The sequence below is a fragment of the Amblyomma maculatum genome, chromosome 1 (assembly GCF_055883805.1).
Source record: "Amblyomma maculatum isolate TAMU_Amacu chromosome 1, ASM5588380v1, whole genome shotgun sequence".
NCBI classification, from domain to species: Eukaryota; Metazoa; Arthropoda; class Arachnida; order Ixodida; family Ixodidae; genus Amblyomma; species Amblyomma maculatum.
In genome coordinates this window covers 426,619,832-426,633,791 of record NC_139344.1, presented here as the reverse complement: position 1 = coordinate 426,633,791, position 13,960 = coordinate 426,619,832, and the positions used below count along the sequence as shown (strand labels likewise).

The following is a 13,960-nucleotide window of genomic DNA, read 5'->3' as shown; positions in this document are numbered from 1 at the left end:
ACGCGCGAACTGGTTTCGAAGGCAGCGTCGCTTTGCGCAGTGTAGGCACGCCGCCCTTTTGCCTACACCCCATGTCGCTGCCGATCGCAGCGCCACCTTTGTTTACAAACATGACGCTTGTCTATACTTTTACATGGGATATTCAAGGGGATATTCCGTGAGTTCGTTATAACCAAAATTCTATATAACTGGGTTCGATATAACCGAGCTCGATATAACCGGGTTCGACTGTATATGAGCGTCGAGGCAGTAAGAAAACAGAGGAACAGAGCCCACAGTGAACAACAGCTTGAGCTTGACGTTTCAGACTGAAAAGAAATCTTGTCTATAGTGCACTTCTTGGTTTACTTCGGCAAACTGACAACCGTTGTGAATTTTTGTGCTGCCGGCGGCTCTCTTGCTGTGTTTTCAACACATAATTTGTATATCTGCAAAGTCGCTGTTGGGTGCTTGGGCATCACAGCAAGGTCGACGGATAACTCATTGCTCGTTATTTCTTCCTTAAACCTTAAAACAATAAAAGGATCACCAAACCGAGAAAGCTGCTCACGTGTCCCGCACCAGACAAAAATCTCATGACCACAATCCCTCAATTTGGCGCCGCTTGCACGTTCCAGATTTCTTCCAATAGATGCCAGCATATTTGCATAAGGCCTATAGTTACTACAGTCTAGACACAGTTTTTAATATTAAATTATTTTAACCAAAGAGTCATGCTTGCAACAAGTGGATTCGGTTTTCACTTTATTCAGTTTTTCTGTACCTATGTCTTGAGTTTCACTTCGTAAGTTTTCAATACCATTTGAAAAAGCATTGAGGATTGTTTCGTGATGTAAACTCATTTTTGGCTTATTTACTTCTCTCAGCATGCCAAAATCAAGTACAGCTTATCTCGAAACATGTATGTATATTGTTTGACAGGTAACGAAATCGAGCCAGTTGGGCAGCTATTTGTTTGGTTTGGTTTGGTTTGTGGGGTTTATCATCCCAAAGCGACTCAGGCTATGAGAGATTCCGTAGTGGAGGGCTTGGGAAATCTCAACCACCTGGGCTTCTTTAATGTGCACTGACATCGCACAGCACGCCGGCACCTTTCTTTTCGCCTCCATCGAAAAGCAGCCACCGCGGCCGGGCCCGCATCTTTGGGCACAGTAGTTAAGCCACCTAACCACTGCACCATCATGGCGGGGCGCAGCTACATATTTGTGATAACTTGTTGACTACTGAATGACTTTTACAGTCAAGAATTTACTTATGTCATGGGACTATGCATGGAGTCCAGGTTAGATAAGGGGTCATGGTTTTTGTCTTAAATTTAAATTCCTGACTAGTTTATGATTGAGCCTTGTGCTTGAAGATTACTTGAAGCATGTCTCTTGAAACTGCCGTTTTTACTCTCTCTCCTGCAGAATGGGTTGTCTTTTTTTTTTTTTTTCTCTCTGGTTGGCATGGATAAGTCAGTCGTGCATTTAGCAATGGCCATTCTACCTGGTGTTAATATCACCAATCAATTGTTCATCAGTGTTTGTTGAAAATTATGTAGAAAAAATCAGGTCACTTATTTCGTTTAGTTAACTCCAATGCATTTCACCTTTTTACCTTCCTTAACCTCCCTCCCTCAAGTGTTGCAGCAATAGGTGCCTCAGCTGTAGTGAGCATTGTGATCGGCTTGTCTGCAGCTCATTTCATGTTTTGTCATTTCTCTAGTTTGTGTAACAGAATATACTGGATCTTTTCATAGAACTTGTCATCTTAGTAGGCGTGTAGGGTTTAAAGGAATGTTGAGGACAAATAGAACGCTTTTTTTGTATCAATAGGTAATCACATTCTGGCAATAAATAGATTACTCCCACAGAGAATGCTGCTCTTGTAAGCTAGAGAAGAGCAAAACGCAAGGTGCAAAGTTTACCATCACTACCTGATTACTTAATTAAACTGTCCATTCCAACTGACATTCACTTTAATGTGGGGCGCGGTAAAGAGGTTAAGATCCTGAATTGACTGGCAGGAAGATTTTTGAGTCCAATTTTTCACGGCCATGGACACTTCGCTGCTGCACAAACATTAGCACAGTCTGAATGAGTAACAGAGCCACTATTTATTGAGAAAATAACTGGATGGAATTGTCTAAAAGGGACATTGAGGATAGCTGCATCTAATTTTTGTTCTGAGGGAAATTCGGTTGTTTTGATTCTTGTGGTCCTGGTGATGTCTGTTCAGTAGTGAAGCATGATCATTGCAAAGAAATTTTGAGCTGATAATGGAACACCCGTTGCTTGATTAGATGTTTGGACACTGACGGTAACATTGAGATTGTTATGAACTCCGTGATCTCTGGGAGTGGGGTCTAGCCGCAGAATTGCTGATAAAAAAAAAGTGGCCGAGGTTTAATCCTACTTGAACCTGTTTGTGATAAGCAAAAGCACCTGCCGCGGTAGCTCGGTGGTTAAGATGCTCAGCTACTGAACCAGAGTACACAGGTTCGAATTTGACCAGTTCGAATCCGTTTTGCTCCGATTATTGTTTTTGTGGGAAAGTGCTACGTGCTGACTTGCAAATGCTAGACAATTTTGATAGGATCTAAACCTCTGGACTTGTGCTTTTTCGCTAAAAAGGTTTGCGGATTATCAGTGCAATTGATATGGCAGAGCATGTGTTAACATTATTGTTCCCCCAGAGAGACCAGTCGTTGCTGCTGGTGAGTTCAGTCTGTGTGCAAAAGGGTGACATGATGCAGCCGAATAGTCACCTTGTGTCATGTCATGCCGCTATCTTATCTCCACCCCTTAGATATATGTAAGCATGCTAGGTGTGTCCAAATGCATGTTACATGAAAACAGTCAGTAAAGAAGTCTTCCAGAGAGGCAATGGTTGCAGACAGAACATTTATTGCACTCTGCATGAAGCGACCTGAAGGCAGAGTATGAAGCCAGCTCATGTAATTCTACTTGAGAGTAACATTGCTGTAGATTTCGTTATTTTACTGGCTCCTCTTTCTCACTGTACCCCACAGTGGTCAATATTTTTTCTTTATTTTTTTCGCTTAGTGCCGATATCTGGGCATCTCTACGCTGCAATAACCCATGTTGTGATGCCACGTCAGTAAATCAAATCAGCGAGCACGCGTGTTGGTAAGAGGCAGCACTGTCTTCTGCAGTGGTTGCTGCAGAAGTTGATCTTATCCAAAGGACGATACAAACAGCTTTTTTGAAGTGGTTATTTTTTACATCGAGTCGAATGAATAAACCATCCAAATGGTGTTGCATTTTCAGTCTTATCCGAAAATTCATCTTAACTGAGTTCATCTTTACAGGAGTCAACTGTATGAACATCTTTGCAGTTTGCTTGTGAAAGTAGTTGGCGGTAGTATTTTGTTTCATTGTTCTTTTTTCTCTACCTTCTAAAGGTACTATATAAACCGGAATATAGGTCGAGATTTTCACAAGCAAGGTAACGTCGCCCCTCGTCTTATATAGCGGTCTTTAGCAGAATTTGAGGCACAGTCTGGCAACAAGTGGCGTGCCTGCTCGTGAACAGGCAGCCAAAACCGTATCGACATCCTGCAGTTGCTGGCATTTATTTTTTCATTTCAAGCGCATCTACCTTCGCATGCGCTCTTTTGTTCGACCTATGAGAGTATAAAATACCTCTTTAGCAATAAATAACAACATGTAGAGGCAGTTTACAGTGGGTTTTCAGAAAAAGTGATGTTTGCTGAAGTGAACGGCAACATGGCCGTCCTCTAGGAGACAGTTCAGCGGTTCAGAAAAGAGCATGCGGGGCTATGGACAAGTTCAGCTGTTCACGTGCAACCTTTCAAGAAGTGCTGCGTAAGCAACACACTTGTCTTGCTACGTTGTCTTGCTACGACACTGCTGAAGTTTGGAGTGAGATCGTGGCTCCAGTGATGCAAGAACACAGCCGATTAAATCTGCGCGTCTCCACTTTTTTTCTTCTTTTTTTTTTCTCGCTTCACAGTGAGGGGTCCACTTATATTCCCACTCGATCTATAATACGGTTTATATGATGTATTTTCAATGAGTGTAGTCTCTTGGACATTATTAGGACGTGGTAGTACCAAACCTAAACGTTGACTGTGAGACCTGCTGTAGAGAAGTGCTTTAGGCTAATCTTGAGCAGCTGGGTAGTTAATTTTGCCTGCACTGAAAGAAATCCCTAAACTTTGGACAAACTGCAGAGCTGCTTAGCCACCATATTGTGAAAAAAAAAAAAATGTTAGGAGGAGAAGGAAGGCGCAGTGATGGAGCGCCCAATTGGTCACGAGGGTTGAAGGAAGGGATGAAATGAGGGAAAGAGTGGCTAAGTAGAGAACCGTAAATCAATATTCGCCACTTTGGTTTCTTTAACATGCATTAACATCGCCCACCACACCGGTGTAAGCCACAACCATCGAGCTGCTTGCCCAATGAGCTGATTCGCCAACTTGGGTTGCACTGTTCAAGCAACCTTGGCCCCAATCTCTCTCTCTCATTGGCTTGCAGCTTCATCCACACTGGTCATATGGACGTGAGTGGTCGTACTTGGGGCAACCCGGGCTCAATTGACGAGCTGTACCTGCGGAACCCCATGGATCCCCCCGACCTGCTGGGGCTGCCGCCCGGGGACGAGGAGGATGAGCCGCCAGCCCCACTGGCTGCCCGGCTTCAGGAGCTGGCGCGCCGCTCATCCCAAAACAACCCCATTGCCAAGCGCACCACCCAGATGCGCCAGTACGGATACAACCGCTTTGTCAACGAGCAGCCCGACCCTGGCGAGTCCCTCCTGGGTGGCGCAGGGGATACACGAGTGTCACCATCATCGTCGTCTTCGTCCCCCGTGCGCCTGATGGGAGCACCAGGTGCGTTTTGTGTCATCGGTGCAGTGAGCAGAATTTAATCTGCACTTGATTAATTGGAATAAGACATAGTAAGGATGAGAAAGCGATCACAAGCACCTGTGTTGCTTTGTGCCTTGTTAAAATGACTATTGCTTTGATGAGATTATCTCTTTTGAAGACTGGAATTTAGCCAGGAGTTCTCTCTGTGGTTCTAGAAATTTGCTTCATGGCTGTTATGTGTCATTTACATAGTTAACTTCATTTCCTCTTATTTGCCATGAGTGAGTGGTAGGTGTTTAGGAAAAATGAAAGGAGACCTTTACAAGAGGCTGCACTGCCTGCCATTGGTGCCCTCACTTCCAGAGTAAGAAGGCGCCTGGTGTGAGTTGTGGTCATAGTGGAGTATCATGTGATGAGAAATATTTTGAGATTTTAGTACCTTGTCCATGCTTAGTTGTGCATGTGGTCTCCAGTAGCACGTGCATTCAATACATTCCGAAATGGCTTTGCTGTAAAAAGAAGGAAAGAACAGAACAGCGTTTACTCTAGAAAAGGGGCCGATACGACCCTGCTTAGATAATGCCACTGCGAAACAAAACATTGTGAAAGATGGGGGGACAAACTAGTTTCTTTCCCTAGGGATTGAGTGGCTTGTCTAAGGCAACAGGATGTGCTTCATCCCTGTAATCATTCTATGTGTTTGGCTCCATGCCAAGATAAGCTGCAACCAACTAGCCCAATGGCTGGTTCTTTACAGGAATGTTTTTGTACACATGCCTGGATTTAACAGAAAACATTTGGGCAGCCTACATAAAACACCTAGTTGCATAGGCTGCAGTGCGAGAGCAGCGTCTCTGGCATAACCAGATGCCTCAGAATGGTGAGGGCATGTTTTTTGATTTTCAAGCGCTGGCAATAAACAGTTTAGATCTTTTCCGCAGTAATTGTCAGATCGGTGTACCATTGATTTTTTTTGATGGATATGATGTAGAGGATGCCATGTGGACTGGAGAGGGAGTTGGGAGGAGAGGTTATTTGATTCCATGCTAGTGTTTGACATTGCTCAATAGTGTGTCTCAAAGTACAGTGCGGGGATATGATAGCAAAAGCCAAGCAAACTTGAATGAAATGTATGTTTCCCACAGGCGCTGATGGCTCATCCGAAACAACCCCAGTGCCCACGTCTAAACCGAGTCCAGTGAAAGAAGGCGTCCTCATCGATTTGTGCAGCGAAATCGACACCACCCTTCAGGTCGCACCACAGCCAGTTCGCAAGTCTGCATCCCCCGGAGGAGGGCTCACCTTTCCCAACGTTGGCGAGTCCATCGCGACTTATTACAATGTTTCGTCCAACGCAGACCGTCGCTATTACAACGTCGGAACACTCGATGCCTCTAGGCCTGCATACTCCAACTTGGACGGGTCTGACCGATACTATTCGTGCGTTGCGGGCGAGGGAGCTGGTCCGTTGTCGCGCGTCAGCAGCTGTCCTTCACTGAGCGTTGACGACTTGCTGTCGACGCCGAACAGCAGCAGCGGCAGGACTGCTGCTGCGTTGCAGACGACGCCTCCTCCACCTCCTGCTCCTCCACAGCTGATGCCTGCACAGCCGGATGCCTTCGACTGGCTCGATGCCAAGATGGAGGCTGCACGCAAGGCTCAGGTATGAAAGCAACTCTTCCGGGGCTAACTGGCAGATGCTTGTGGTGGAGGTTTTGTGTAAACTAGTACCTGCTGTGGCAGTTCAGGGGCTGCAACGTTCCAATTACTGAGAATCAGGTCGTTGGTTGAAACATGGCCACAGCAGTTACTCCGATGGAGGTGAAACGCAAAAACATGCTATTTTATTCATGTTTAGGAAGCCCAGCTGGTTAAAATTTATCTGGACTCCTTCATTGTGCCATGATTTTATTATTGTTTTGTGCCAAATACACAGGCGGACCCCTGTTACTGCAGTGGCTGCTGAACGCCCATTTGCTGGGTTTGGCGTGATAGTAGCACAGTCGAACCCAGATATATCGAACTCGAAGGGGATCGCGAAATAGTTCGATATATCGATAATTCGATATACAGAAATCGGCTTGTGACTGCACTTACGATGCGAAAAACGATACCGTATTTGTCGCGTAATCAACCCACTCTCATAATGAACTCACCCTCCACTTTTGCACCCGAGAATTTGAAAAAAAAAAATAATGCGTTAAGGCTAGCTCGCTCACATGCAAGCGACTGAGCGATCTCAGCGACGAGCGGAGCGACAGAGCGAAAATTTTCAAACTTGTTGGAACTGCGTCCCTCTTGCCGCTCGAGCCACCGCGGTAGCTAAAGGCAAGGTTTCTGTGTCGCCGCGGCGAGCACTTTCGCTTGCATGTCGATGGCGCCCGTCAGTCCATTTCGGTCGTCTCATCCACAGCTCATTGGCAGCGTGCCAAGATGCTGCGCAGCGATAACGTCAGGGCGCGTTTATCTTTTTATAGCTCCTGCGGTGGCGGGGAGTGAACTTGGCAGAGTGCCCGTGATGGCTTGATAGCACAAGCCTGGTTCGATTTATCGCGCCGCGCTTGGAGCGGCCGTCATGATCGCAGCAGCTGACTGCGTGCTTTCGCTGATTCATACATGCAAGGATAAACGATAAAAAAAATGAATAAAATAAACATCCCCGAAAAAAAAAAAAATCCCTGCCGCAGAAAGGATGACTCGCAAAAAAAGAAAAAAGAGCTGGCGCTTTAACAATTGCAGGCGCCATAGCCACGTCCGCCGCCGCGCCGCCGCACGCAGAGGGTTCGCAACACACGCTGGAGAAAGCGTCCCACGTCTGTCTGAAAACGGGCTGAGCTGGCTTGGCGCATGCGTTGCACGTGCTGAAGGAGAGATAGCTCAGCAAAAGAATGGGCACACCCACGCACGTGGCTTGCAAACGTCATGTGTTGGCGCGCGGGAAACGACAACTGTAGATGCGCGCCTTTGGGGAATGGGCGCGGCGCTGCCCAGACCAGCTGTCGCCGAACTGTCCCCTCTCATTTCTTCCGCGCGTGGCTTGAAAACGTCACGCGGCAAACGGCCAAGGGTGATGCGATCGTCTTTGGGGACGGCACACTTTCCAGTGCGTGATGCAGAGTTCGATATATCGAACGACCGGTGAAACTGAGTACGATATATGACGCGGCTTTCCTATACTTTTACATGGGATTTTCAAGGGGATATTTCGTGAGTTCGATATAACCAAAATTCGATATATCCGGGTTCGATATAACCGGGTTCGACTGTAGTAGTAGTAGTTGACGTAACTGCAGAGTACTAACTGCGGCAATCACCAGGTGGGTGGTATGTGCCTTGACAGTGCGCCGTGGCATTGCACCACATAGTGTAAACCGAATACAATGCCTTCACATGTGACAGTATAGGTCCTCTTCTTTTTTGCTCTCACTGTTGCCATGAGCTTTTAAAAAACATACATAGATTGGTCAGGCACCTCAAGCACATCTTCCTCTTCCACATCTCAAAGTTTCTTATGTGAATGTCAAGGACTTGGAAAGAAGTTCTTGAAGAGCAGTTACTATGTCCAAGGAGTAAGAAGACGTTATCGTGAGGAAATGGAAGGCACTGTAACTGCCTCAATCTTTAGTGGACATTCTCAGTTGTACTGGGATGGAGGGGATGAAAGTGGAAGAGGAAGGAGATGGAGAGAGAGAGGTGTCACGTTGGAGGGCTTTAGAGCAATTTCGACCACCTGGTCATCTTTAATGTGCACTGATATTACTTAGCAAACATGTTTCTTTTGCATTGAAACACTGCTGCTGTGGTCATATTCAAATCTGGGTACTTCAACTCGGTAGTTCAGCCCAGCAGGAGTAATCTGCGACTGTACTTTACATATATGTTTTTATCAGGTGTGTTGCCTCATTATGTTAGAAAATTCGATTTTGTCAGCGTTGTGAATGAAGAATCACAGGCATGGCTCTGGCAGGGGCTAGTTAGCAGGCTACATTGCCACATACTGACTAGTTGGTTAGTTTTGCGATGTTACGACACCATATAATCAGCAAAATCATAGAGACCCTTTCATAAAATGCCCGGAATGACCCAACTCAGTCTTCAAGGTATTCTTGGTGAACAGAGGAATGGGTATATTAATGTTTGTGGAATGTTTGTCACATCAAAAATGCAGCACAAAACGGTAATACATTTGGACTGCCATGCCATGCCATGGCTGAAAGAGTAGTTATTACCGTCACCATCCACCTGAGCACAGTGTCACAGCTACAAAAGGAAACATCACAGCTTTCTTGGGGAAATTCTCAGTTGAAAAAAAAGTCTTCTTACTCCACATATTGCACTTTGTGACGCTACGTTGGGGAGTAACTGGGGTCTGCATACTTATAGTATGACACAACGAGTGTAATCAACAACAGATGCCAGTGACATCCGGCATGCACTAACTTTGCCAGTGTGAAAATAGGCTCTTTCCTATCGCTTGTCGTCTCATCTCAGTTCATGCCCCTGCCACTGGAGCACTACTTCGAAGATTCATGATGGAATGACTGGCTGCTCGTTCAGCACATGTACTACTTCTTCAGTTGTAGCCACTGTGTGCGAGCGGCAGGCTCAATTTATGCTTGTTGCATGATCGCAAGATTTTCATGCCCTGTCTCTAGTGATGCTTGCCTGCATGAGAACTTTTAAGATTATGTCAAAGTATTTAGTGATGAACTACATACTGTTTCCGGTTCTGCGACCAAGATATGACCAGCTTGCATTTCGGCTTCTAGAGTTATACCCCTGTCACAAGGACAGTTTCGGTCCTCATTGAACTCGATCTGCATTCAACTCAATGCAGATCGAGGTTGTCACACGGCAACTTTCACGTGCATTCGAGTTCGATCCTGCTTGACTTCAAGCTGCTTGCTCAAATGCTCTTAAGGTTTCAAGCACACTCGAAATCGGTCGTCGACACCCTCGTCATCAGTGAGCTCTAAAGCGCACACAAGGAAATTTTCTCAATGCTCATTGAAAACGCCCGTGTAGCACGGGATGCTTCAATCGTTCTTGAAAACCTCAATGCAGATCGAGTTCAATGAGGATCGAAAGTGACCGTATGACAGAGGTATAAGGTCAGCAATTTCCGTACTGGCCAACATTGCAGTCCTCTCTGTGAATCCATCTAAGGATTCACTGAGAGGACTGCAATGTTGGCCAGTACGGAAATTGCTGACATTTGTTGTCACTGAGCGGAGGCATTGAAGCTGAAGTTGATCTGGCATTGTGGCTGGGCTTTAATTACATTGGACTGGCATTAGGTGGGGATCCCTGCTTAGTAGCATGCATTACTTGCTGGTTACACACATGCACAAATTCTGTTTGCGCGAGCTCAGTATTAGAGTTCAAAGCACTCACGGCACCAGTCTTGTGTAGCTACAGTACAGCTGGATAAGCTCTGAATGTTGGTTAATGATTACACACAAATGCGTGCGCGCGTGTGCGCATGCACATGCGCACACACGCACGCAAATATTGTGTAGAAGCCTATTTCTTGACCTTTAGTAGTCCTAATACTGCTACATACACTGCTGATTACTATGTTCGCTTTTCTGGTTCAGTAGAAAGGTGCAGTTTATGACTGGTGCATTGAAGATGCGAGTGAGCAGAGGGTGATGTCTGTAATAAAGGGCCCCTTAGTGGTCAGAGAAGAATGACTAGTGGTTAGAAGGCTAACATTATTCTGCCCTGGAATAGAAGCGTGAAAATTTGTGGAAAGCAAATATACTGCTGGTGGGACTTTCAGGATCTTTTTATGTCTTCTGGACGTCTGTGACCGTTAAATGTTCATATTGGAGGGATGATTGGGCCTTAATGATTCTTGTTGAGAAGCTGTATGGCCAAACTTTGTCTGTGGCAGCGTCACTAAGGCTGTTGAGCCTAACGGGGCAGGATTGAACCCTAGCCATATATTGGTGGGGATGAAATGCAGAAAAAGAGAGCAACAGTGCCCATTTGTTACACAATGTCAGTGTGCATTAAGGATCACCGGGCAACCATGAAGGACCTGGTGTCCTTCACTACAGTGTCTCATAGCTCGTAGCCTGTAGCTTTGGGATGCTAATCCCCACATCCTGACTGGTGAAGTGAGCATATATGTGTGTTAGTTCATGTGCTTTCCTTGTTTTGCACTGGTCAAACCCATATGGAACACCGGCTACCCCAGAATCGCACCTCGTCTAAATGTATTTCTGGTTCCCTTTTCCTTGTTTTGCACTGGTCTAATCCATACGGAATAGCCGCCACCCCAGAATAGTACCTCGCACAAAATGTATTCCTGGTTCACTGTGCCTACTATACATGCAATTGCCCATACGTGTAATGTGTTGAGTCTGTGTGGCTATTTATTTGGCGCTAGCCAACTGAACTTGGTCTGGTTGGATATACAGGGGAATTCCCAAGGTGGAGTAGATTTGTAATAACGGAGTAATTACTCATTGACATCCACCCAAGCGCAGCTATACGGCTACAAAGGAAAGATATGCAGCCTTCTCTAAAACTTTGTAGTTAAAGAAAAATTCGTCTTGATCTGGGGATTGAACCCGGGCACTTAACTTGATGACTACACACTTCATTCACTGTGACTGTGGTGCTGAGGGAACAAGCAGTTTGACACCTTGTGCCTCTTGCATGGTGCAGCCATCTCCGAAGCGCATGATGTCCGGCCGGCTGCCCAACCTGGTGCCGACAACGAAGAGTGCCACGGTGTGTGGGGTGCCTCTACTGCGGCCGCCCCCCTCACATGACAAACGGCTGAGCAGCGGCAGCCGGCTGTTCCCCAACGACATTCAAGTGACGGGCGTGGACCTGCTGCAGCAGCTGCCGCCTCCTCCGACGCCCCCACTTCCAGCGCCCCTTGCACAGGTGGGAGGAACTGGGAGCTGACTCCTCCCCTCTTCTTCCGCCCCGATCGGCTTTACATCAACTGCATTTTGTTTCGGGGGATTAGATTAATCCACTGACGAGTGGCAACACTCTTACCAATATCAGCATAATTCAGGGTCAGCAAAGCAGTGTTATCTACCTGCCCTATCTTGCCTCTGGCTTTACCCTATGTTTCATTGCAGTGAGCGTCATGAGACATGTCGTCTGACTTCAGTGTTGCTTCACTGTTGTTACTTTGTGGATGGTCACTAGGCATAAGTTGAAATGTGGCACCAGCATTCAACCAGACGTCGTCCCTTCTGCTTCATCAGCTTGCCAGGGATAGAGGAAATGCGTCCTGTTGTCAGTGCTGGCTTTCTAAATGTTGCCACCAAGTTTGTAGAAAAAAGGCCTCCCCATCACTTTGCAACTGCCCGCAACCCGAATTGGCCTTATTCGTTTCTCACCCTCATTGTAATTGTGTCATCCCTAGTCCCATACACTGTCGCTCTTCCATTGTATACCATTGCTTCTACTTTGGAATATGCTGAAAGGCCTTAAAGAGCCCAGCAAAAATTGTGCTACGCTGAATACATATGCCACACTTGGTGCGGTTAAGTTGGATAGTTTTAGGTTACAAATTATCTCTGGCATATCCTGTTTTGTGCAAACAGCGCTGTAGTTCTAGCAGGTTATGAAAGGTCACCATTTGCGCATTCATATTTTTGGCTGTATGATGCCAGCTCTCCTGATGCAAATGTAGTGTCACTGGCTCTGTTGAAGCTAGGACGTCTCCTATGCGAGTTTTTCAATTGATCTTTATCTCGTTATAGGTCTGGCATTTAAGATACATGGAGGAAGAGGTCATTCAGGCATTTAAATACATGCATTTCTTCTTTCCTGCACGTGTCTCTTGGGTTTATTACAAGTTGCTTCAAAAAGCAATGTTAAACTAACTATACAGTTGAACCTGGATATAACGAAGTTGACAAAAGTTCGCAATTTTTCGTTACATGCAGGTTTTGTATGAAGGCTCGCACGAATAATGCAGAAACGAAACCGAAAGGCTTCAGATATCAGTGAAGTTGAACTCGCCCTTCAGACATTTTTTTTACAGTAAAAAACTGCTTAATCTCTGCTTGTTTCCACGCGAGCGAAGGCACAACACGGCGCTCCAATGAAGCTAAATCATGTAATGCTCCTTCGTCGTCGCGCAAACCGACAAAACGGTGCAATACGTCGATTGCGTTCATCACCTGCTTCGCGGTGGGCACGTCACACGAATCTGGCTCACAGGAACCATCATCACAGACATTGGGATTTTGCACGCTTTCAACAAGTGCCTCATTATTCATTCCTTCCGTAGCGACGGTGGCGTTGTTGGCAAACAAAAAGTCGCTCAGGTCGACGTCGTCAGGGATAGCACCTTTGCTGCGTAGCTCATCCCACGCTTCGGCCACATCAGATGAAGCTGAAGTCTCTTCTTCCTCATCGTCGACACCAGCCTGTGCGTTTTTGTAATCCCTGCCTTCATAAAGCACTTCTTAATAACTTCTGCCCTGACTTCTTGCCAGGAGGCAGCAAGCATTTCAACTGACTGATAAATATTGGTCTTCAGCTCCCGTTCCAGACGGATGTTCAGAAGAAGCTTCTGTATCAGTCGCGCTGGTAACAGCATCTAAAACTGTTAATTATTCCTTTGTCCAGCGGCTGTATTAGTGATGTGCAATTAGCCGGGAAGTAGTGCAGTTCGATGTGAAACAGCTGCAGGCTTTCAACCTGGTGCGCAGCGCAATTGTCTAGAAGTAGGCAAACTTGACGGCCTTGCCGCTTGACATCCTGGTTGAAGTCTTTCAGCCATTCAGAAAATATTGCCCGAGTCATTCACGCTTTAGTGTTCGCCGCGTATTTCACAGGCATACGCTTCGTCCCCTTAAAGCACCTGGGACGGGCACTTTTTCCCACAACTAGCGAGACTCGCTTGTCAGTGCTGTCAAGGTTGGTGCACAGTAAAACTGTTACGCGGAGTTTGCTCTGCTTTCCGCCGCAGAAGTCATCTCCTTTAAGTGCTAGCGAACGGCCCGGAAGCATCTGATAAAAGAGAGCTGTCTCGTCGGCATTATAGATTTCAGCCACTTCGAAGCAATTCAGTATTCCAGGAAGGTTGTCAGCCACCCACGAAGCAGCGGCATCACTGTCTGCTGAGGCAGATTTGCCGCAGAT

The 13,960-nt window shown here is 46.3% G+C and overlaps 1 protein-coding gene across 1 annotated transcript in view; it reads left to right on the top strand.

Moving 5' to 3' along the window:
• Ack (activated Cdc42 kinase) overlaps positions 1 to 13,960 on the top strand; it is a 61,850-nt gene that overhangs the window by 18,342 nt on the left and 29,548 nt on the right. Inside the window, exons 4-6 of the mRNA XM_084599328.1 lie at positions 4,503 to 4,858; positions 5,983 to 6,500; positions 11,513 to 11,737. Of these exons, the coding sequence (XP_084455454.1) occupies positions 4,503 to 4,858; positions 5,983 to 6,500; positions 11,513 to 11,737 (1,099 nt within the window). The remainder of the gene's footprint in view (positions 1 to 4,502; positions 4,859 to 5,982; positions 6,501 to 11,512; positions 11,738 to 13,960) is intronic.